Genomic DNA, 26,416 nt, shown 5'->3' on the forward strand with positions numbered 1-26,416 from the left:
GAACGCGACTCATATTATAATATATACAAGTCACATTATTGGGTTTTGCATAAGTCAGTGTAACAGCACTAAGAGAGTTCACTTCCTTTAAACATAATACATTCCATACCGCAAGATAGCAATGTCAGCCTGTCTGGAAATCAGAATAGGCTACCGACATTTGCAATTTGAAATACTTACGCGAGTTGAATATTAGGATAGTGACTTTTGTCTTGATGAAATAATGGGATACCATATATTTCAAGCTTGAAAAAATACCTATGTTAAATACAAAATTGATATAATTATGAGGATATAATATTATATAATATTATATGATGTGGTACAATTTAGGAACGAACACAAGTATGCATTTTACATATACGTGTATATGAATATATGTACTGGATATATCCTTATTGTCTTATATTCGCTCGATTGGTCATTGTCGGCTCGAGTACTACTTACATGTTCGTTGGGAACTATTAAGTTTACTAACATGTACCCCGGATACAGTAAATATACTAAGACGTACCCGGGAATTTTAACGCTAAATCGGTCGTTGTCGACTTTATTTAAAAAATTAATTATGTTTATATTTATGTAAATTTTCTGTTAAATTGCCTTTATATCATCGAAGCACATACACAAAAAACCTGTTTATGCAGAAATAGTTTTTTAAGAAGTTTGATTCGTAATTACGGTAAACGATAGCGCGTTTTTGGGCGGGAATAAAACTTTGGTACAATTTAATACCGACCGGGTACGTTTTAGTATATTTACCGTACCCGGGGTACATGTAAGTATACTTACATGTACCCGGGTACATGTAAGTAGTACCCCCGACAATGACCAATCGAGCGTTAGAAAATATAATGCCGATGTATACAAATTTACTCGGATAGATATAGATTAATATGGCTGCTAAGCCTTACTGTATTGAAAACCATTATATGTCCATATGTGTTAAAACTAATAATTTCAGACGATATGAATGCATGGTTTTGACAATGAACTGTTTCTTTATTTTATGATGCGCTAACATATTTATTTTTTTCAAAATTCTCTGATGTTTAACTTATATGTTGTGTCCACGATGTCGCCTGCTCCCCTACAGGTGCTCACACAGTTTTCAACGTGATCATTAACGGTCGTATGTTTGGCCATGTGAATCTTAAAATAGATTCGTATTTTTAGATATCATATGCCGATTGGCTAGGGAATATTCCTCGAAAATAAACCATCTATAGCATTTCATTTTAGACGAAAATATTATCGGAAACTGCTTTCAATAGTATTTTGCTTTAAACCATCGTTGGTCGTTTCAAATTTAATTTTGTTTACACGGATAACATTGAATGAGGTAATGCATAATGTAACATTTTTATTACTATTAAAATATTTTGTAGCAAGCCCTTAATTAGTTTTTTATGTAAACATATCCCCTAAAAAATAATTGAAAAACAGATAGCAATTGTAAAATATTATATTTGTATTATTGTTTTATTATTTTTTAACGAATTGGCGAACTTCAAAAGCGTTGTAATAGCATGTAAACATCTATTGTTATATAGCATGTTAAAAACCCATTTAACTTGAACTCCCCGGGTTGAATTCACTGTCTGTGCCATGGAGGTTGGGTTGCCGAGTAGATCTACACTATGAGCTCTATTACTATTATTAAAATTATTATTATTAGTATTAGTATTAGTAGTAGTAGTAGTAGTAGTAGTAGTAGTAGTAGTAGTAGTAGTAGTAGTAGTGGTAGTAGTATTTTAAGTATTACCATCATTAATATAACTAGAATTATTTAGCTGCATGATGATGATGTACAAAGACCTATTAAAATACATCAGGGACCTATACTTGTTTGTATAGGTCCCTGAATACATGTATTCTATAGGTCTTTGGTAATTATATGATGATGATGACGATGATGATGATTGACATTATTGTTATTTATAATATTTATAATAGTTGTTATTTTTGTGCTTTAAATTAAATTGTTAACATAATTTATATAAAAATACTATTTTCGTCCAAATTTACGAATTGCAATTCTACATTTAATGACGTACCTACCTATTAAAATAGTAGTAAACAAATGTCAATTAGACAAACCAAGCATGAACTCGATTTAGTTTTCTGTGCTGTTTAAAGATTAATATAAACCGTTGAGACTTTAATTGATGTCGAAAGGTAAGTTTCGTCCAATTAAATAGCGTACGTGTTATCTAGACTCTTTGATAGGGTCTTGAATATGCATTCATTCTGTAACTTAACTTAAAAACCATTGACTGGCTTTAGTTTCGGCATTGATAATGCTTGCATACTTTGTGTGATGCTTCACACAAATGCAAGAGTTAAGCATAAAATGCAAAAGAGGCGAGGCTGATTGTGATCCCGGTACTTGCGGGCGTGCAAGCGCACAGCTTTCCTTCTTCTATAATAAGTCCACATTTCTTGCCATGTGACATTCAAGAAGGCCTGGTGATACATGCATATTGTATTGTTGACTTATGGTGTTTGTTTCGTTTATCTATCATGCATAGTTATTCTAGTGGATGAATGTATTGGTGTTTAAAGACAGTATTTTCTTTTTATGCCTCCGGTAGGGTGGCATATAGCAGTTGAACTGTCCGTCAGTTAGTATGTCAGTCTGTCCATCTGTCCGTCCGTACGAAAAAAAACACTAACGTTGGCCATAACTTTTGCAATATTGAAGATAGCAACTTGATATTCGGCATGCATGTGTATCTCATGAAGCTGCACTAGTGTTTTTTTATGGCAATTTCGGGGCCGATATTCGGCCCCATTCCCCTAAAAAAGAGTATATATTTTTCCCCGATTTTGTAGAAAAAAATCCCCTCAAGAATTTAAAAAAAAATTATTTTATTTTTTTTTAAGAACTTTCTAATAATAAATATTTATTTCATAACAACTTACAAAGTATATTACAAACTTATAATATAATATGATTTTGAATTATTATAAAGAGTTACATTAAATAATAGTATTTCCCGAATCAGTGTACTTTTCATATGAATTTCATGCTTTTCCCAAAATGGCCAGGAAAGGCCTGATGTATCTGCACATATTGTGTCAATATTTGATGATAAAAACATTCCAATTTGGTCCATTTTATTGATTAAAAAATGCTCAAATTTGCCATTTTATCGATTAGAAAGTCCCAATTAGACTCAAAATGGCTAGGAAAACTGAGAGTGTGCATGAAGGCTAAACTGTCTGAAACTAATGTTGAAAAAATCATTAGGATATATTTTAGAAAAAGGACAGAGAAATTCAGCTGTGAATATAACATTCATACATACATGTGTATTCATATAATAAATTTCTTAACATATAAAAGAGTGAATTTTTAATTTTCCCCTTTTCCTAAAATACGACGCGTTTTTCCCCTTTGGACGGGCCCCGCCACCATTCCCCAATTTGTGAAAAAAAAACACTGGCATTTAAACAAAATTGTCACTATTAAATTTCACCGAATGCATTTATTTGATGAGAAAAGCATCCCGTGTTGTTCTTGGCTCCTGTTTTGCAACACTTCAACATTAAATTTCATGGGTGTATTGATATTAATGATGATAAGTGCCATGCCCAAGAACCATAACCTTTCACTTTCTTAAAAAGATTGATTGCCCTTTTTTGTTTTTGTATGATGTAACTGTTCAGGCTATATCTTAGATACAATACAAAATTGCAACAAGAAACTTCATTGGTGTATTGAAATCAATAGGAAAAAGTGCCATGCACAAGAACCATAAACCTACACTTTCTTAACTAAGAGTTATTGCCCTTTGTTAACTTTTCAAGGTTTCAGATACGCCACTAGATTTCAACATGAAACTTTCTTGATAAATAGATATCAATGAAGAGAAATTCAAGAAATAAAAACACCCTGCGCATAATTATTTTTAAGATTAATCTGTATATCAAGAGATTTGCACCCACCAATAAACATAATTAGTTTAGCAGGGGATATCAATTCAACAAATTTGCTTGTTAACATTGTATTTGCTAAAACTCAAGTGAGCTTTTTGGGGTAATACACTGAATGTTGCAATTTATTAAAACAAATTGGTGGACGCCTTTTAGTTTGATTTTAGGCAGTCAGTTTGAGGAAAATATAGATTGAGAATGGGGGAAATTTTGGTCAAAACTTTTAACAATTTTTTTTTTTAAGCAGACGATTAATCTCCAGCTTTTACCACTTTAAAGTTAAAAAATAACACAAAATTCAAAAAGATATTAGTTGTGAATTAAATTATACATGTTTGTTAAGTTAATTGAATGCTTTAATTAAATTAAATTGTATTATATAAATTGTTAATATGTTCTTTTGTGTTCTTGACCGTTGCAGCTAGTTGTTGACTTAGAGAACACATGGATTCACAGACCATGCATGCGCCCCCAGATGAGAAGTCTGCAGCTAGAGCGCCCTCTGCCGGCCAAACTGTCGACCTCTCGGATCCGTAAGTCTTGAAACTCTTCTTGGCCCTTTTAATCGCTTTTCCCGTTGTTTTTCTTCTGTTTTGGCAAATTAATATTTTTCATTTCAGGTTTCATACTCATACATACCTTGAAAAAGCCCCGATCTTCAAATATTTTATTGAGTTGGTCAGGATTTCTTATATGATCGCATGTCCACTAAGTAGGCACGTAAAAGTATTTGCGCTGTACATCACTAAATGTTGATAGGGCTTTCTGTCTGTCCAGATTGCTTTTCGTTCTGTAAAGGCCTTGCTTTGGAGGATTGAAAGTTGGATTTATAATTATTCTTTCTAATGACAAGAGAATAAATCACATGCAACTATCAAGGTCCTTGATGAAACTTTTAGGTCGTATTTCAAGGTCAAGGATCATTACATTTTGTTTTGGCTTAATTGCAGAAAAGGAGTTATTTTGTTATTTCTTTGAATTTCATGTATTCTTCCTGATGACTCGATGATGTATATTGGAGTAACTCTGTTGATAAGTTTGCTTGTTCAGCGGTCAGTGCACTTAAAATGTTTTAGTTTGTGAAATCCTTCTACAGTGTTTTTTCATCATTTTGGGAATTTAGACAGGGCCTTTTGGAATAGGAAAATTTGTTTTGACTAAAATCAGGCTATGAAGTCACAAGAGTTCATGAATTTGAGTTTGTGGATCATTTCTTGAACCAAGGTTGTGAGTTGATGAACTTTTCATGAACTTGTTTCATCAGTGGTGTTCCAGGGATTCCTTATAATATAATTGTTATTGTCCGTGACAAAACTTTGCTGGGGTATTACATGTAGTCAGGTATGTAACAAAGTGCTTCGCTGCTCTTTTAAGTGTCTTGACACATTAAAAGTGTTAATGAAACTTCGTTCTGGGATATTGTCATGAAGCAAAATCATAATTCATTTATGGTCCATTTCGGACAATATCCTTTACAGAATTGTTTTCCCTTCCTCGTATCGTGCAAAGATTTGTTTCTTGCATGTAAAATGTACTCATGATTGCATGCACATATGTGTGTCCTTTTTTTCTTGTTGCTTAAAGTGATTATGTGAAAGAGGTATTTATTGGCAAAACCTTTATTATGATGCAAACAGTGAGTCTATTGTATTATAATGTGGCGATATAATTGTTTTTCGACTCTTTGGAGTTTAAAGTTTCCAATTAAGTGATGTACTTGAGAGGTTGTTAAGTACATGATAAAGAATTATAGTGTTTGTATATGTTGCAACATATACAACAGTTGTTTAATACATACAAAATATACATACGTTGTTTTTAGAAGGTGTCGTGAAAGGAAACCCCGATTTCAAAGCTGGGATTCCGATGATAATCGGTCTAGCAACAAGAAAAGGTACAGATAGATTGTAAACAGAGTAAACTGCATTTATTGCATTTCGATCTCTTATTAAACGTAGCTTAAAATAAGGCATTGTTATTTTTAAAAAAGGTAATGAAAAAAATCTGGAAAACATTTTCATATAGCAAACAAACGATGGAAAATGTTAAGTTAGGATAGAGGAATTAGGTATTCAAATCTATGGTGGCTGTGAGAGAAAATATGGATTCAAATGAATCATGTTGTCAATAGCTGTTGTTTTTGCCTAGTACAAATTTAAAATCTTGATGAAGCAATTTGATGGTCTAGTTGTTTTGTATTTTGTATGAGAACATGTGTAAAATAATTTTAGGGCATTGCTAGTTGTATGTTTGTGCTAATTCTTAATTGTTAACCAGAATACACAAAAATTTGTTGGTACCAAAATCTGAGAAAAATTTATTTTCATCATGCAGTATACATGTACATCCAAAACTGAAGTTATAAATATCATAATTAATTTTGTTTTATTCAGTTACACCTAAAACTGAACTTAATCCAGAATGAACATTTACACTCCGTATACTTGTATTTTTATGCCCCATTGATAGATCGGCGGTATATTGTTTTTGGCCTGTCTTTCTTTCTGTCTGTCATTGCATCATTCTGTCATTCTGTCACCAAAACTTTAACCTTACAGTAAAGTTTTGCAATAACTTTTGAAATACATGTATTGAACATAGCAACTTGATATTTGGCATGCGTGTGTATCTCATGGAGCCGCACATTTTGAGTGGTGAAAGGTCAAGGTCATCCTTCAAGGTCAAAGGTCAACAAAAAAAGCGGCACATTAGGGGGCATTGTGTTTCTGACAAACACATCTCTTGTTTATTTATGGATTAAAAGCAAAGTGTCCTATCTTAATAAGGAAAAATTAAATTTTAAAACCTATCACAAGGTTTGTTACATGTCCCTTGCTGGACATTTCCTTGCATTAAAGTGAGTAACAAATAGAAAACCATAAAAAAATGAGTCTGCAAAAAAAAGGAAAAAAAAAAGAAGAAAAGTTTGGTTACATTAGCAAACACTTATTTCATTGGAATGTTACCTTTCAAATATTAACAAAGCAGTATTAATTTCAATTTGAACAAAATCTGTTGGATCTTGAAATGTTTGTGGAATGATTTCCTTGTCATTTAGTGCATGCGTTGCCACACAACCTAAACTATACCACCCATGTTGTCTTGTGACCTATCTCGTTTTGACAGTTTTTTACATGATAATTATTCAGAAAGATGTTGCAAGATCACCTGAGGACAAAGTTTATAAGAGTAATGCAGTAGTTACCAGTTATTGTGCCAACATTTGGCTTCAAATATTTTTTATCTATAATGATCTGATTGTATTAAAGCTTGAATGTTACTGAGATGGTCTGTTTCCAAGTTTCATTAATCCAAAGAAATCTCTTTAGAAAAAGAAAATATTCTTGTCAAATATTGATACAAATATGTTATAATAACACACAATATGCAAGAAAAATGAAACATTTAAGACGAATTTCATAAAATGCAGCAAATACAAATTAGCATCCCGAGCCGATTGTGGCGAAGATAATTCGTACATATTTTCCTACAATAACCGATGCATTTGTCTTTTTAGTAAGTGTTCTTGTGTCGTATGAATCAATATCGCTTCAGGAATTTCAAATGAACCGTTAAACTAAATTTAGATTCACATCGTACATGCATGATATACATGCTGGCGAATTCGGCTGTACAGCCTTTTTCGATTTCAGAATTAAATATTTGGCTTATTTAGCATTTTTCGACACATGTTTTTCTTAACTTTTATTTGAGTTTATATTGAAATATATGTATAATAAGTTTTTGACACATTTTATATCAATAAATATTTGACAAGATCGTATATACCTGCTTTAAAAACAAAAAGAAAATATTCTTGTCAGATACTTATTGTTGGAATTGAAAATTGTTTTCACAGAAATCATCTCGGGGTACCTTCTACTAAATTTCTTAATATGCTTTATAACAAATCAGGACCACCAGGGGCAAAGCAGTCTTCAGAATTGCATTAAGTATTTTTACTTTATGGAAGATATTTCCTCAAAGCCGCAGTTCTATATTATTGCACATAAATGTTGCTAAAATTTCGCGTCGTACATGTTGCTCTGATATATTTAATTAGAAACAGTTAACCAATATCCCCCCACCCCTGTGTCTTAAACTTTCTGTGAGCCAAAAAAAATGGTTATGTTTTTTCTTTGAATATACACAAATGTAGACAAAACCATTTTGGATTAAATCGTAATTGACCTAGTCACATGCTCTTTTTGTGTTTAATGCCTGTCAATGAAATGGAAGTTGCATTATCAATTTTTTGTCTCTAGTATTTTATTTACAATTGATTTCATCTTACTGACACTGTTTCTTGCTGGTTAAGTTATCAATCATGGAATTATCAATGACATTTCTTATTTGGATTGATTTTTATACTCGTTACATAATTTCTTGCATGCCAAATTACCATTTAATTAATTATTGTGACCGGTTTTCTTGTTGGTTTAATTAATACTGAATTTATAATATAGGCACAGTGTTTTTATAGTCTGAATGAAAGGATAAGCTATAGTGACCCTTTTTCTTTCAGGTAATTTTCCATTTATTTTATGCAAGTGAATTTCTATTTTGCAGCTTTAACCCTTTCAGTGCGGGAACCGAATTTTGAAGGCCTTTGCAAACAGTTTGGATCCACAGAACGTGGCGTCTCATCAGGATCCAAACTGTTTGCTATTCTGATAGTATTCTTTGAAATAAAATGAAGAAAATGCTTATTTTAGAAATTCAGCAGACGACATTTTAGCAGACGACAAATTTCCCAGCATGCAAAGGGTTAAAGGTTTATAATGTTAACAGTGTTTCTTGCAATAATAATTCTCATTGACTAAATTTAAGTGTTATTTTCTTTTTCAGATTTAATGCTTGTAACATTGGTTTAATGACAATGATTTTAAGTTGCTGCTTATATGTTGTGATGAAGTTCTTGTTACAGACTGTATACATGTAGATTGATAACGTATATACACGATAGTTATACATAAATGTTCCATGTAACGTGTACAGAATTTGTACATGTATGCTGCAGACCTTAATGATCTTTAATTTAACCCTTTACCACTTACATGTAGGTACGTATTTTGAAGCATTTGTTGTCAAATAGAAAATTAACTTAAATTAAATACCTTTCTTAGTAAATTCAAGTTTTAAAGGCTTCATTTCCAACCCTTCGTTATTAATTAGCAGTAAGCAGAATAAAACCTAAACAGACTGCGACTTACTCACAGGTTGATCTGGTTTTATGCTGTTTGCACGTAGCCATTTTCACTTTGCTTCTGTGGGAAAGGGTTAATGGTCACCCTTCCATCAATATTTATAGATCTTATCTGCCAAGGGTAGTTTTAACTTGTTCTTTTCTTGCCAGGTTTATCTCAGAAACTATATTATAAGAAATCAACATGAAACTTCATAGGTGTAAAGATTATAATAAATGAGAAGAAGTGTCATGAACAAGAACCATAACGCTAAACTTTCTTTAATAAGAGTAATTGCCCTTTGGTTTTTAACTCAGCTGAGCACAACGTGCTCATGGCATGGTGAGCTTTTGTGATCTCTTTTTGTCCGTCGTCCATTGTGCGGCGTCAACATTTGCCTTGTTAACTCTCTAGAGGCCACATTTATTGTCCGATCTTCATGAAATTTGGTCAGCAGATTGGTCTCAATGATATCTTGGATGAGTTCAATAATGGCTACGTTTGCTTGAAAAACATGGCTGCCATGGGACGGGACATTTTTCCTTATATGGCTATATATGGCTATATTAAAATCGTGTTAACACTCTAGTTTGTATGAGGAATTTGTATGCCCCGGGTAGGGTGGCATATAGCATTTGAACTGTCTGTCCGTCTGTCCGAAAACTTAAACATTTGCCATAACTTTTGCAATATTCAAGATAGCAACTTGATATTTGGCATGCATGTGTATCTCATGGAGCTGCACATTTTAAGTGGTGACAGGTCAAGGTCATCCTTCAAGGTCAAAGGTTAAAAAAAACAAATCCAAGGGAAGTAACAAGCTTTAAAAGGAGATAATTTCTATTTATCATTTTTCAGGTACAGATCATTTTTACATGGGAATTAATATTTTTTAAAGGGATATAACAAAAAACTTTAATAAATAAATCAAAGCGGCGCAGTAGGGGGCATTGTGTTTCTGACAAACATATCTCTTGTTTCAGAGCTATATCTCAGATACTATGCAAGATTTCGTCATGAAACTTGATGGGTGTATTGATATTAATGATAAGTGTCATGCACAAGAACCAGAACACTACACTGTCTTTAAGAGTTATTGCCCTTTGTTTTGTTTTTGGATTATGAATTTTTTCAGATCTATATCTCTGATAGGCTACAAGATTTTTACATCATGGGTGTGTAGATATATATCAATGAGGAGAATTGCAATTCATTGAAACAATTACCCTACACTTAATTATTACCTATTAATTATTACCCTAGGCTACACTTAATGATTATACTGTAAGTCAAGGGATTTGCACCTATCCATAAGCAAAGTTTATTTGGCGGAGGAAATCAATTCAACAACTTTGCATGTATGGATATCAATGCACAACTGTTTTTCATGAACCATTTGTCCTATTTTTGATGTTATGAGATGAATTTTTTTTAACTGTTATCTCTTAAATCTTGTATATGACACAAAAAAATGATAATGAATTAATAGATAAATTTCATTTGCCCTGTTTTGTTTGTGTATTTTTTTTGGAATTTAAATAAAATAGCATTTACTTCAAAATGCATTTCCTTCTAAGAAACCATTTATGTTATTCACTTAGTCAGCTAGGAAATGTAGTTTTATTATATCAAAGTCATTATTACTGTAATAATTGAGTGTATAGTCAGAGGTCAGTATATCACATATGATATCAAAATGACAGTGTTGGTAAATGTGACCCTATTGGTAGACAAGGTGTATATGTCTTGTATAGATGTTACTAATAATTAAAGAGGCATATCACAGTAAAGCATAAAGCAAGATCTAGTTACACATGTACACAATTCATATTCCATCTTTTAACAAATAATTTTATCTGGTATAAATGTGTATCAAGTACATGTAACAATCATACTTTGATGATATTGCCTTATTGGTCTGAAGAATACTTAAAATGTCCATAACTTAGTTTTTGATAATAACCAATTCATGTTCCATCTTTTTATGTCCCCCACCACTATAGTGGACATATTGTTTTTGCCCTGTCTGTTGGTTGGTTTGTGTGTTTGTTTGCCCCAACTTTAACATTGGCCATAACTTTTGCAATATTTAAGATAGCAACTTCATATTTGGCATGCATGTGTATCTCATGGGGCTGCACATTTTGAGTGGTGAAAAGTTAAGGTCAAGGTCATCCTTCAAGGTCAAACGTCAAATATATGTGTCCAAATCGCTCATTTCATGTACACTTTTTGCAATATTGAAGATAGCAACTTGATATTTGGCATGCATGTGTATCTCATGGAGCTCCACATTTTGAGCGGTGAATTACAGGTCAAGGTCAAAGTCATTCTTCAAGGTCAAAGGTCAAATATATGGGGACATAGTGTTTCTCAAACACATTGCTTGTTTTCAAATTTGTAACAAAGACAAAATTGTATCCACATGAGGTAACAATGATAGATTGACAAAATTGTTGCAATACAGACATGCACATCTCGTTTTTATGTTTTTTTAAGGCCCCGCTCCTGGACCTTTTTTGACCCCTACTTGCCATTATTTGTCTGTCAAAATCCCTAGTTAAGTGAACAGTTTCTGTGATACATGATTGATGAACACTATGGAACATTGTGTAGTTATATTTCCTGATGTACACATGTAGAACTACTGGGAGTTCTTTGCCTTTAGGAGCTCATCTGCCACCTGCTGCTACAGCATAAATCTCTCAGAACTTGAGATGAAAACAAAAATGTATATTTTTTTTAATTACCTGAAAATAGTAGATAAAGAGGCATCAATGGCTTCATACATTGAGTGTTGAATGCAACAAGGCTGTATGTGCTCAATTAAGAGTGCTGAACGCAACAAAGCTGTATGTGCTTAAATCAGAGTGTTGAACCCAACAAGGCTGTATGTGCTTAAATAAGAGTGTTGAGTGCAACACAGCTGTATGTGCTCAAATAAGAGTGTTGAACGCCAAAAGGCTGTATGTGCTCAAATAACAGTGTTGAACACAACACGGCTGTATGCGCTCAAATAAAAGTGTTGAACGCATCAAGGCTGTATGTGCTAACAATTAGTGTCACAGATACAGTTGTGTGGTGCAGAAGCAGTTTAATAATGTTAAATGTGTTGCTTCCTATTTTCAGGAAGGTCCTAAGCAGTGAAGGGGAGAGTGGGGAAAGGCATGACAGCAGTTCGTTGTCAAGGTAACCAGCGTGTTTTTTTTCAGCATTTTTGGAATTGGGCCGGGTCTCTTTGGGTTGGGAAAAAAATTGCATCCTAAAATTGGGAAATTAGTTTGTGTTTTTTTGCTAACAATTACTTGTTGAATGGAGAATAAATGTGATTTCAATGTTACATTAACTAAGGTTTAACTTATAGAACTTGATAAGAAATTTAAAAATTGTTTAGACTTAAACAGATAATATATATCTTTTTTTTCATTGGAAGCCTTTAATATTTTTAAGTCCCATTTGGAAAAAATATTAATTTTTTTTTGCCCCATTGGGATTGGTTTCCACTACCAGACCAAAATTTGAACGAAAAAAATCACTAGGTAACATAGTTTTTGATATACAAGAAACTGTCGTATCCAGTCATAGAAACATAGAGTTGATCGGACAGTTTTCTTGTTTCTTGGTCATTATACAGTCATGTTCATCAAGGTTTGCTACCTAGAAATGCCAGATATATTTAGGCCCACCGCCCCCCCCCCCCCCCCCTTCCACAAAGAGAATTTCTTAAAAAGGATGAAAATTTCCCCAAATGTCAAGCTTACTATGGGATTTCTCCCCTTTCTCATTTTTTTCGATAATTTCCCCCCCCCCCCAGACCCTTTCCCCAAATCAAGACAAAAAGCCATGTTTGCTGTTGATCAGAGTGAATGCACAACATTCAGATGAAACTTCTCATAACATGGGCTTGGGAAAAGTTGGCCATTAACTGTTGTAAAAAAAACTGCAAAATGTAGTAGTGACAAATTCAATGAAATATTATTACAATACTCCTGCACCAGTTTATACAAATATGCAGTGTTTTATTCACCATTTTGGGAATGGGACCGGGTCTCTTTGAATTGGGAAAATTTGCGACGTTTTGACTAAAATTGGGAAAATAAGTGTTTTGGCTGTTTTGATCAAAAATGTTTTTAATTTAAAATAGTGTTTTCAGTATTATGTTGAACTTAAGTGGCTGGATGGGCGATGAACAAAATATTGAAATCTACAAAAAAGATTTTTTTTGTTGAAATCCTTCAATTCGGAATTGTTAGGTCTCATTTGGGAAAAATATATACTTTTTTCCATTGGAAATGGGGCCAAATACCGGATCCAATTTTTAACGAAAAAAACACACTGATATGTTTATCATTATGGCCTTCAGCTTTGATTTTAAATAAATGATACAGATATGGTGCTGAAATTGTTTCTTTTGGTAGGTTACAGTGAAAGATAGCTTTATTGGCAAGTGGTGTAAAGGTCACTGTTACTGATATAAATAGGAAAATAGTTTATGTTCAAAAACTGTTTAGATGGGGGTATGGTGCTTTAACCCTTACCACATTTATACTTATTTTGATGCATTTGTAGTCCCACAGAAAGTTACATTTAATTAAAGACTTTTCTTCCTAGATTCAAATTTTAAAGACTTCATTGCCAACCATTAGCTACTGATGAGCAGCAAACAGCATTTAACCTGGACAGACTGCAAGTAACTTGCAGGCTTTTCTGGATTTATACTGTTTGCACATAGCAATTTTGACTTTGCTTCTGAGTGTGAAAGGGTTAATTTTGTTCATAGGTAGCTTTCATGCAGATCCAAGATGTGATTAAATTTGGGGATTGTTGAGTCAAGGTCATTGTTACAAAAAATAGAATGCTGAATACCTTTAATTAAGATGGAGTTATTGAGCTGTGATGTTGTGCTTAGTTTAAACAACATTGAATGTGTCTTTGTGGTAATGCTATCAGTTGACTGAAAGCACGTGTAATGTTTTATATCAAATAATTGTGGACACTTTCTTTGAAAAGTTGTTATGACTAAATCTACAAAAATTAGCCTGGTAATTTTAACTCTGATTAAAATATGGTAATCTTCTCTCATCCAAGTTTTTCATGAAACCCCTGCACTTACTAATTCTGATTAATATATGGTAATCTTCTCTCATCCAAGTTTTTCATGAAACCCCTGCACTAACTAATTCTGATTAAAATATGGTAATCTACTCTCATCCAAGTTTTTCATAAAACCCCTGCACTAGGATAAGATGTAAACCATGTATGTTTTAAATTTATCAAAATCAGAATGTTGTTGTTTCCTTTTCAGTTTTATGACCTACAGTAACTTCACCATGTCCTGCAGTGGTGCGGAGACACAGGAAGATAACACGCCATCAACCAGCGGCTGTAGGTAAGTACATGCTGGCTAGTATTCAGGGTCTGTAATCTTATTATGCCCCCCCTTCGTAGAAGAGGGTGTCTATTGTTTTGCTCATGTTGGTCGGTATGTCCGTCCACCAGATGGTTTCCGGATGATAACTCAAGAACGCTTAGGCCTATGACTCGCAGATGACCCCTATTGATTTTGAGGTCACTAGGTCAAAGGTCAAGGTCAATGTGACCCGAAATAGTAAAATGGTTTCTGGATGATAACTCAAGAACGCTTATGCCTAATATCATGAAACTTCATAGGTACATTGATCATGACTCGCATATGACCCCTATTGATTTTCAGGTCACTAGGTCAAAGGTCAAGGTCACGGTGACCCGAAATAGTAAAATGGTTTCCGGATGATAACTCAAGAACGCTTACGCTTAGGATCATGAAACTTCATAGGTACATTGATCATGACTCGCAGATGACCCCTATTGATTTTCAGGTCACAAGGTCAAAGGTCAAGGTGACTTGACACAGTAAAATGGTTTCCGGATGATAACTCAAGAAAGCTTACGCCTAGGATCATGAAACTTCATTGGTACATTGATCATGACTTGCAGATAACCCCTATTGATTTTCAGGTCACTAGGTCAAAGGTCACAGTGCCAAAAAACGTATTCACACCATGGCTGCCACTTCAACTGACAGCCCATATGGGGGGCATGCATGTTTTACAAACAGCCCTTGTTTTACAAAATGGATCCTCATTCTGCCAAACCTAGGCATGTGTGAAAAGTGTCATGCAGATTCGCCTGCGCAGTACCAGCTTTTTTCTGCTATTTAAATAAGGCCATAAAATGGACCCGATCCCAAACTCAATTTGCATTTTTTCCTATTTTTTCCCAAAATGGCCAGGAAAAGGCCTGATGTGTCAATATTTGTTGATAAAAAATTCCCAATTTTGTCTATTGTGTCAATAAAAATCCCAATCTGACCAAACTCCTTTTCCCAAAATGGCTGGAAAACCCTGTCTCTGTGCTGCAGCTCGTTCATGGCCCACAAGGATAAAAAGCGTGCGAGCAAGGTGGAGAAGAAGGAGCGTGTGAAGCAGTACCTGAAGGAGCTCAAGTCAATGGTGCAGCCAGACGGGCGGGGCGGGACTTTGTCAGCCCTACAGCAGGTGCTCACCAACATGAGGAAGATGAAGGGTTAGTGGGAACAGGGGTTCGTTATTTGATTGAAGGAATCTGTTAACCTCATCATGGTTACGGTGCTTTTTGTCACGTCCTGGTACTGATTTGGCACCATTCCCCAAAAGTGTATATTTGAAGTCCCCCCCCCACCCAGGATTATGACTTGTTTTACATAAAATGAAACAAAACCCTTATTTCCATATGTAGCCATTTGGCAAATATTATATTGAAAACAGTGTACACTTATTCTTAATAAGGAAGTAATTATTAGCAGTATATACACCAATATCCCAATTTGAGTTCAAAAAGGGGTTTTTCTGAAAACACAAACGGCCCTAGCTCTATTCTCAAAATGGTGAAAATAAAACTGCAGAAGGAGGGAAAGGATATGGGTGTGTGACCAATGCTGAGTAAGGAAAATGTTGGTGACTGGGAGGTAGAGAAAAGTTGAAAGATAAAGGGGCAGTTTTTTAAATTGTGAATGGAGGGGCACCTTAAAAGGGGACTGAGAACATTTGAAAAGGATTTAGGGCTGTGTTGGTGGTAATAGATTGAAATGCTGTAGAGAAGAAGACAATTAAAGAAAGAGTGGAAAGGTCTCAAACTGTGGGAAATGTAAAAAAACTGGTGATTGGGCAGAAAGGCAGGGGAGAAAATGTATAGGAATACATAGTGTTTTTTTTCCTGAATTTTTGCAGCACATATAAAGATACAATTTATTCACTAACATGAACATACAATTATTTAGATTAATTTGAAAACAAGTGTCAATTACTAATATAACATCTTTTATACAAAGCCAATATTGAATAAAGAGAGGGCATTGGGCATGGTAATGCTTTTGCTTTCACATTTCTCAATGAAATACTGGTAATTGTATTGTTAACTGCAGGTAATTCTAAATTATCAGCTGATGCGCTCAAACCCAGCCAAACGGCGGAGAAGAAGGCTGAGCAGCCTTCGGACACTGCCATCAGCTCCCACTACGCTCTCTCGCAAACCGTGTATGACTCCATGTCTCATGAGAGTCTCATCAGTGATGCCCTTAAACACAGTGTAAGTTGGTTGTTTTAACACTTAACCACTTAGATACATATTTTGATGCCTTTGTTGTCCCTTAGAAAGTTTAATTTAATTACAGACCTTTCTTACCGGATTCAAGTTTGAAAGGTTTCGTTTCCGACCCTTAGATACTGATCAGCAGCAAACAGCATAAAACCTGAATAGACTGCAGGCTGTTCTGGTTTTATGCTGTTTGCACATACATGTAGCCATTTCCACTTTGCCTCTGAGTGGAAATGGAGAGCTGACTATATATTTTAACTCTGTCATAATTTAAGTCTATGGTATGAACAGTTCAATCATAGTTGATATAAGAATTTAATGAGTATGAGTTCATAAATTGGGACACATTTGTGCACCTGGATTAATTTATTCTTAAAATCGATTTTTTTAAATGAATTAATCTTTTGGAAAAAAACTTATGTGCTCTTGAGGTACAAGCAAGGCTGACGCAGTTTATTTTTCCAAGTGATTCCCTAACATTCAGGGTAAATTGGTCCTTATCTCTTTCCCACCCAGAAGCTAAATGAAAATGGCTTTGTGCAAACAGCATTAAACCGGAACAGCCTGCTAGTAACTTTGCATATTATGTTAAAAGTAAATATAAAAAGGTTTTCATAAATAAATATTGTTAATAAGTTTAAGATGGTGTTTATTTAAATGTCTCTTTTAAGGTTTGTCATTGCGTTATGCATGCAATTTGCCTAGTTAAAATCAGTCTACATAATGTTTTTAATTTCTCCCCTCAGACTTCACCTCAATAACACCCCAGTATATTGGTGTAAACAAGGTTGACCCATTTTATGTACTAGAAGAGTATTATGCTTCCCTACCCTTAATTGCACCCCTTCATTTATATGTTGGGTGTTTTATCCCCCACCAAATGCAGGGGAATTTGTGTTGTCTATACGTCAGTCTGTCAGTCCGTCAATCAGTTTGTCTGTAACAAAATTTTGAAACTTGGCAGGGATATCAATTATATAAAAAAAGTGCTCATTTTTATAGTTTCACCCTTGGCGGGCCGGCGGCGTCCAAAGCAGTGTCCGCTCTCTAATTCAAGTAGTTTTTATCCGATCTTCACCAAACTTGGTCAGAAGTTGTGTCTAGACAATATCTAGCAGGGTTCGACATGAACTTTTTTACAGCAAGACCATCGGACCAGCTCCTCTTAAAATGTACTAGCCCGAATCTGATGTCTACTAGACCATACATGACATAGCAAAATAAACACAATTGTGTCCTGTAACTGTTTAATCAGGATTTCTCAGTAAAAAATCAGTGAACACCAGAAAGTTATTTTGATGCATAGAGTTAACAGTTTTTGCTTTTATTCGTCAAGTTCAAACCATGGAAACTCAATTTTCCATTTCGGATAAAATTGACGTTTTCTTTTTTTTTAATATTTACGTTTCCTGTCAGTTTTACCGTCGGATTCTTCTTTTTAACTGATTTTGTGGACGAAAATCCGAACTTGAACAATGCCATTCTTTAATTACATTCTTTCGTCTGCTATACCAAAATTTTATATTGACGATACCGATTTTCGATAGAAGTCGTAAAAACATGCTGTAAAGGTTTACGACACTGCAGAAAATCATTAATATTCATAACAACTTGACCAATGGAAAAAAGGAATCTCTGCGGGAATCCCTCCTTTGCGTCTAAAAATAGCGATGAATCATGTGAATGCTCCGCGTTTATTTATATACGCTAGTTTTGTTCTGATGTAAATAACGGATACGAGAGTAATTTTACACATTAAGAAAAAAGGTTTTCACAGCAGTTAGTTATAGTTCTATGAATCAGTATAGATTTTTTCATGTACGACCAGTCGGACAAGCTAGCCCGCAGTTTTACTAGCTCGACCACCGATCTTACTAGACAATGTCTGTCGGACGTGCCTTAGTGTCGAACCCTGCCTAGGTCAAGTTTGAATATGGGTCATGCCGGGTCAAAAACTAGGTCACAGGGTCACTTAGTGCATTTCAAGCATTTAGCATGGTGTCCGCTCTCTAATTGAAGTAGTTTACATCAGATCTTCACCTAATTTGGTCAGAAGTTGTGTCTAGATGATATGTAGAACAAGTTTGAATATGGGTCATGCCGGGTCAAAAACGAGGTCACGAGGTTACTTAGTGCATTTCAAGCATTAAGCATGGTGTCCGCTCTCTAATTGAAGTAGTTTTCATCCGATCTTCACCTCATTTGGTCAGAAGTTGTGTCTAGATGATATGTAGGTCAAGTTCAAATATGGTTCATGCAGTGTCAAAAACAAGGTCATGAGGTCACTTAGTATATTTCAAGCATTTAGCATGGTGTCCGCTCTCTAATTGAAGTTATTTTCATCCGATTTTCACCTAATTTGGTCAGAAAATGTGTCTAGATGATATGTAGGTCAAGTTCAAATATGGGTCATGCCGGGTCAAAAACGAGGTCACGAGGTTACTTAGTGCATTTTAAGCATTTAGCATGGTGTCCGCTCTCTAATTGAAGTAATTTTCATCCGATCTTCACCTAATTTGGTCAGAAGTTGTGTCTAGATGATATGTAGGTCAAGTTCAAATATGGGTCATGCCGGGTCAAAAACGAGGTCACGAGGTTACTTAGTGCATTTTAAGCATTTAGCATGGTGTCCACTCTCTAATTGAAGTAGTTTTCATCTGATCTTCACCTAATTTAGTCAGAAGTTGTGTCTAGATGATATGTAGGTCGAGTTTAATTATGGGTCATGCCGGGTCAAAAAAGAGGTCACGATGTCACTTAGTGCAATTCAAGCATTTAGCATGGTGTCCGCTCTCTTATTGAAGTAGTTTCCATCTGATCTTCACCAAATTTAGTCAGATGTTACGTCTAAATGATATCTAGGTCAAGTTAAAATATGGGTCATGCCGGGTCAATAACTAGGTCTCGAGGTCACTTAATGCCTTTCAAGTATTGAGCATGGTGTCCAAAACCAAACGGGTGTATCTTGTGACAGTTTGGCACTCTTGTTTTTAGCTCACCTGAGCACAACGTGCTCATGGTGGGCTATTGTGATTGCTTTTTGTCCGTTGTGCTGCGTCAACATTTGCCTTGTTAACTCTCTAGAGGCCACATTTATTGTCCAATCTTCATGAAATTTGGTCAGAAGATTCGTTTCAATGATATCTTGGATGAGTTCGAAAATGGTTACGTTTGCTTGAAAAACATGGCTGCTAAGGGGCCGGTCATTTTTCCTTATATGGCTATATATGGCTATAGTAAAATCTTGTTAACACTCTAGAGGTAATATTTATTGTCTGATCTTCATAACACTTGGTCAGAAGATTCATCCCAATAATATCTTGGATGAGTTCGAAAATGATGCCAGTTGGTTGAAAAACATGGCCGCCAGGGGGCGGGGCATTTTTCCTTATATGGCTATAGTAAAACCTTGTTAACACTCTAGAGGCCACATTTATTTTCCAATCTTCATTAAACTTGCTCAGAAGATTTGTCCCACTGATATCTTGGATGAGTTCAAAAATGGTAACCTTTGCTTGAAAAACATGGCTGCCAAGGGGCGGGGCATTTTTCCTTATATGGCTATAGTAATATCTTGTTAACACTCTAGAGGCCACATTTATTGTCCAATCTTCATGAAACTTGGTCAGAAGATTTGTCCCAATAATATCTTGTTATCTCAGGTGAGCGACTTTGGGCCTTTCAGGCCCTCTTGTTTGTATTTTACTGCATTGTTATTTTTTACCATACATTCAATTGATTGGTGACTTGTTGATTTTCAGGATGAGATCTTGATATACCTCACAGCCAGAGACAACGTAGTGAGGGCCGTCTCTCAGAATCTCAAAACTGTGCTCGGCTATCAATGGGTAAGTTGGATTTCCTTCATAAATTTTGGAACAACCCTCCCAACTTATTATCACCATGTTTTTAGTGTCTTATTTCTTTTCTAGAGCAATAATATTGTAAAGAAGTAGCAGCACTGCACATGCATCAGTTATAGGATTGTTTTTCTGTCTTATACTGAAAACAGTCAGAAAGCAAACAATGAACAATTTTATATATATATATATATATAACAACAGAAGCGAGCCATGGCTACCTGATGTGATGTGAGCCATGGTTACCTAATTTGGTGTGATGCATGATTACCAAGTTTGGTGTGAGCAATGGTTAACATGTGTGTTGTGAGCAATGGTTACCAAGTATGTTGTGAGCCATTGTTACCAAGTGTGTTGTGAGCAATGGTTACCAAGTGTGGTGTGAGCCATGGTTACCAAGTGTGATGTGAGTCATGGTTACCGAGTGGGGTGTAAGTCATGTTTACCAAGTCTGTTGTTAGCCATGGTTACCAAGGGTGGCATAACTATGGTTACCAATAATGGTGTGAGCCATGGTTACCAAGTGTGGTATGAGACATGGTTACCAAGGGTAACATGAGCCATGGTTACCAAGGGTGGTGTGAGCCATGGTTAACAAATGTGGTGTGAATCATGGTTACCAAGTGTGGTGTGAGTCATTGTTACCACAGGTGGTGTGAGCCAAGGTGTTCAAGGGTGGTGTGAGCCATGGTTACCAAGAGTGACATAAGCCATGGTTACCAAATGTGTTGTGAGCCATGGTTACCAAATGTGGTGTGGCCATGGTTAACAAATGTTGTGTTATCTGTTCTCTACCGTATGCATTATATCAATAATTGTTACATTGATGTTACATTTTAAAGGGATTCCATACTAAACGTTTGCATTAGCCATTTAATTTACAGTCTGAGAGAGATTTTAAGGTATGTCAACAGTTTTGTACTGTAAATTTGTAATTTTTTTTCTTATTTATTTCTGGTCCAGTTTATAAATGTTGTAAATAGTTGCATAATAAATTTTTATTGCTTGGGCATTTATTTATACATTTCATATTTTATCATATCATTTTATTAATTGCTTTGCTGTTAGCATCATCTTACAATGACTAGGTCAGACCCAAGAATAAATGTTCATGTTCATGAACAGCCAAATCACTCAAAGTCTGCTGGTACCTTATGAACAGCTTCTGCACTGATTTCTAACTTTTGTCTTTCTATTGTTATCTAAAGAGGACATCACAAGCCCATTTTGTGTATAATTCATGGATAAACTGTACAATGTACTTCATTACAAAAGTAGTAACTGATCTAAATAATTAAGGCAGGAAGTTGGAAAAAATTGGAAACATTAGCATGAGTTATGTTTTCCATAAATGTTTACTCTTATTTGCAATAGTTCTTAAGTTTTACACCTATTTTTTATTTTTGTAACTTATCGGTTATAATTTCATTTATTGATTTTAATATTATAATATAATTTATTACTTAAGACATTTTATTTTCAGGCATGCATGGATTTCATCTCTTTTTATTTGATTACAGTTAATATTAATTGTGTTAATATATTGTATAACTTGTGAATTGTGCTATTTTAGACATTAGTGAATACCTTCTTCTCTTTAATTAGTTTCCATTTAATGTGTACTGTATTATATGGTTACGGATAGAATATTACATGTGGACAAGTTATGCCGACTTTGAAGAATCAAGGTATATTGCTTGGCAAATATGTCTCTCAATTGGATGGTTGATCTATAGACCATTTGGCTTATGCATGATATTTAGAGAACACTTAGGTATACCGTCATGCACATTTTCTTATATTGATAGTTAATTGGAAGGAAAGGAAGAAGCGTGTATTGAAGTTTAAGGTCAAGGTCACACGGAAGGGAAACATAAAATTAATTACTGCATTACATTTTTCTGTAAAATCATATATATTTGAAACTTGGTGGTATAAAAGATATTTATGGACATGTTCATTCTCAAATTTTGATGTTTGTTTTAAATTCATAGATCAATCAACCAACAAAATCAATGAAAATTAATGTAGTACATGTAATTGGTGCTGATTTTGCACTTTGTTTAATTCATCTGACAAGGATTGAACTACTTATTAAAATTGGGTGTCATCTTGGCCCGAATTCACATGTTTTTTTTATACCCTCATTTCAGGACCGATGGGTGGGGAGATCACTGGATGACTTTGTACACAAATATGACATTGTAACATACAAGAGCATCATCAAGAGAAGTGACGAGAGTCTTCTTGACTGTGAGTGTTCATAAGGAACCTTGTGATTGGGTAGATATGGAACCTTGTGATTAGGTAGATCGGGAAATCTTGTGATTGGGTAGATAGGGAACCTTGTGATTGGGTAGATAGGGAACCTTGTGATTGGGTAGATAGGGAACCTTGTGATTGGGTAGATAGGGAACCTTGTGATTGGGTAGATAGGTAACCTTGTGATTGGGTAGATTGGGAAATCTTGTGATTGGGTAGATCGGGAAATCTTGTGATTGGGTAGATAGGGAACCTTGTGATTGGGTAGATAGGGAACCTTGTGATTGGGTAGATAGGGAACCTTGTGATTGGGTAGATAGGGAACCTTGTGATTCGGTAGAAAGGGAACCTTGTGATAGAGTAGATAGGAAACCTTGTGATTGGGTAGATAGGGAAATCTTGTGATTGGGTAGATAGGGAACCTTGTGATTGGGTAGATAGGCAACCTTGTGATTGGGTAGATAGGGAACCTTGTGATTGGGTATATAGGGAAATCTTGTGATTGGGTAGATAGGGAAACTTGTGATTGGGTAGATAGGAAAACTTTAGATTGGGTAGATAGGGAACCTTGTGATTGGGTAGATATGGAACCTTGTGATTGAGTAGATAGGGAGACTTTAGATTTGGTAGATGGGGAAACTTGTGATTGGGTAGATAGGGAACCTTGTGATTGGTTAGATAGGGAACCTTGTGATTGGGAAGAAAGGGAAACTTCAGATTGGGTAGATAGGGAAACCTTAGATTAGGTAGATAGGGAACCGTGTGATTATGTAGATAGGGAACCTTGTGATTGGGTAGATAGGGAACCTTGTGATTGGGTAGATAGGGAAACTTTAGATTGGGTAGATAGGGAATCTTTAGATTGGGTAGATAGGGAACCTTGTGATTGGGTAGATAGGGAATCTTGTGATTGGTTATAGGGAACAATCTGATTGGGTAGATAAGGACTTGTGAGTGGGTAGATAGGGGGATTTGTAATTGGGTAGATAGGGAATAGATATGGGAAAGGGTATAGGTTTTTTCATGTTTCTTAGGTTCAGATGTTTTATATTAACTGTTCAAATAGTATATATATATAGTTTAATCAAAGTTTAAAGAGCATTTTGTAATACTGTTATGAAAATTGTGAAACCAAATATTAGTGATCCCTTTGCCTTGTCTTTTAGCCTCTGATGGTGAATTTGCCAGTGAGAAACAGAAGATTTTCTACATTAGATTAAGGTAAGATAAGAATTGTACTCACGTTGTTTGTGTGTTTCCTTTATGGTTATAGATTTGCTAAAGTCTTGGTCAATTTATTGTTAATATAAAGATAATGATTATGAATGTTAAAACCAAGATTATCTGCCTTCCATTGGAATGAGTAAAAGGACATTTTTATTTTTGGAAATACAATAAAAAATATGGCCTCTTAATAAACAATATCTTTTATTCATTGTATCATTGCATTATTCAAACTTGTGAAGATACAGTTCAACCAATTCAGAATATTTACTTTGAAATCATTACACTTTTACAAGAAAAAAAAGAACAGTGTAGATTACAATTTCTTTTATAAAATACTTAATTACTACTTAAAAATACTTATAAATATTTTTGTACAAGTCTAATTTTCATATTAATCCAAGAATTTCATGGAAAGCTGTGTTTTGTTCGGAATTTCTCCCAATAAAGACTTGCATTTTATGAATGATACAAAATGAATGAATGAATTAAATAATATAAACAGAAAAGCTTGACTTGCACACCCAGACAATCAATGGAATCCTTGTTGCATGTTTCTTTCATTGACCATCCTGTTTCCTAAATAGGAAATTCCTCATGGTATCTATGGTAATAATTCTCTGTTGTTGTTTTCATGAATGATGGTTGGCTGTGTATGATAATGAAGAAAGCTCTGTGAATAATGCCAATGTTGCATAAGGGGAATCATTTAAAATGTCATGCTGACAGATCTTTCAATATCCACAACAATCCATTAAGCATGAGGATATTATAAAGGTCATTTACTTTCGTAATAGTAATGGAATCGCTTTAAACATCATATTCACAGATACATAACTATATATGTGCTTATAACAATCAAGACTGTTTTTTAGGTGTGGAGAATATCATAGCTGGAATTGTTTCAAATGTTCTCATAAAAGATTTGTTATACCCTGCCATAGGCGGAGGGATATTGTTTTGGTGTTGTCCATACGTCCTTCCGTCTTTCCGTCCCTCTTTCCATTATCCCCTGCCATAGGCGGAGGGATATTGTTTTGATGTCGTCTTTCCGTCCGGAGCCATATCTTGGAAGTGCTTTGGCGGATTTCATTTAAACTTGGTATGAGTATGTATATGGATAAGAGGATGATGCACACCAAACGGCATTGTAAACCATCTGTTAATAACGGAGTTATGGCCCTTTGTATCTTGAAATAATGCTTTTTTGAGTGTCAAATATAATACTTTTGTGTCCAGAAGCATATTGGCGGGGGATATCAATTCAACAAATTTACTTGTTCTTTTTGGGATCATGATGCAATTAAAGCCTTGGAAGCTATCATTTGCTCTAGATTAGAAGAATCAGCTGGGATTCTTTAAAAATAGCAAAATCTCCGGTCTTTGATTTTTTCATTCATTAGATGAGCATGGGTGTGGGCAAATAATGGATTGGAAGGAAATTTGAGACTTGTGCATGCCTCTCACTGAATAAATGGATGGTTAAATGTCGTGATTACTTTAAATATGTACATGGTGCTCTAATTATTTTTCTTGAAATCATTAAAGAGGTAAAAGAATCTAAATTTGGTGCTTGATTTTTTGGCTGGAGTTTTTTTCTCATGGTGATTTGCTGGCATTTTTCATGATTGTTAGTCTTGAAGAATGATGAACTTCCGTCAGCTTTAATATTCTGGATTTGGGTACCGTTATTGCATATCATGAAAATGAATGAGATCATAGGATGCTGATGTTTGTGTTAAATTACATTTGTATTGCAGATTTGTTCTTTGGAGACCATTTACATGTTGAATGCAAATGGTTTTTGTAATTTTATCAAATGTTAATAAGTTATTCATCTTGTTCAACCTGGAAGTAAATAATTATTACAACATGCTACCTTTATGCATGGTCAGAGGGCATTTGTCATTACTGTGATAAGGTCTTGTTTGACCCTGTGAACATTATTTTTATGCCCCCGAAGGAGGGCATACATGTATAGTGATTGGACCGTCCGTCTGCTGTCCGTCTGTCTTTCCGTCACACTTTGCATTTTAGGATTAGAAAAATGCTCATAGCTTCTATGTCCCTTGAGATATAACCTTCATATTTGGTATGCAAGTGTATATGGACAAGGACTTTCCATACGCACACAAATTTTGACCCCTGTGACCTTGACCTTTAACTTAGGGTCTGCATTTAGGTTTCGAATCTGCATATAGGTTTCGAAAAAGGCTCATAGCTTTTATGTCCCTTGAGATATAACCTTCATATTTGGTAAACGTGTGTATATGGACAAGGCCTTTCCATATGCACAACAAATTTTGACCCCTGTGACCTTGACCTTGAACT

The 26,416-nt window shown here is 34.8% G+C and overlaps 1 protein-coding gene across 4 annotated transcripts in view; it reads left to right on the forward strand.

Moving 5' to 3' along the window:
• Positions 1-2,066: 2,066 nt before the first annotated feature.
• The window catches only part of LOC127881929 (period circadian protein homolog 2-like), a 45,444-nt gene continuing 21,094 nt past the window's right edge, over positions 2,067-26,416 (forward strand). For 2 of the 4 annotated variants that reach the window (XM_052430154.1, XM_052430155.1), the window contains exons 1-10: positions 2,067-2,178; positions 4,361-4,472; positions 5,762-5,833; positions 12,255-12,314; positions 14,431-14,514; positions 15,526-15,689; positions 16,567-16,730; positions 20,501-20,587; positions 22,753-22,852; positions 24,028-24,082. In XM_052430154.1, coding sequence (XP_052286114.1) covers positions 4,384-4,472; positions 5,762-5,833; positions 12,255-12,314; positions 14,431-14,514; positions 15,526-15,689; positions 16,567-16,730; positions 20,501-20,587; positions 22,753-22,852; positions 24,028-24,082 — 875 coding nt within the window. In that variant the 5' untranslated portion in view covers positions 2,067-2,178; positions 4,361-4,383. The remainder of the gene's footprint in view (positions 2,179-4,360; positions 4,473-5,761; positions 5,834-12,254; positions 12,315-14,430; positions 14,515-15,525; positions 15,690-16,566; positions 16,731-20,500; positions 20,588-22,752; positions 22,853-24,027; positions 24,083-26,416) is intronic. The other 2 variants (XM_052430156.1, XM_052430157.1) reach the window with 2 other exon arrangements.

This window comes from Dreissena polymorpha, chromosome 5, assembly GCF_020536995.1.
Source record: "Dreissena polymorpha isolate Duluth1 chromosome 5, UMN_Dpol_1.0, whole genome shotgun sequence".
In the NCBI taxonomy this organism is placed as follows: domain Eukaryota; kingdom Metazoa; phylum Mollusca; class Bivalvia; order Myida; family Dreissenidae; genus Dreissena; species Dreissena polymorpha.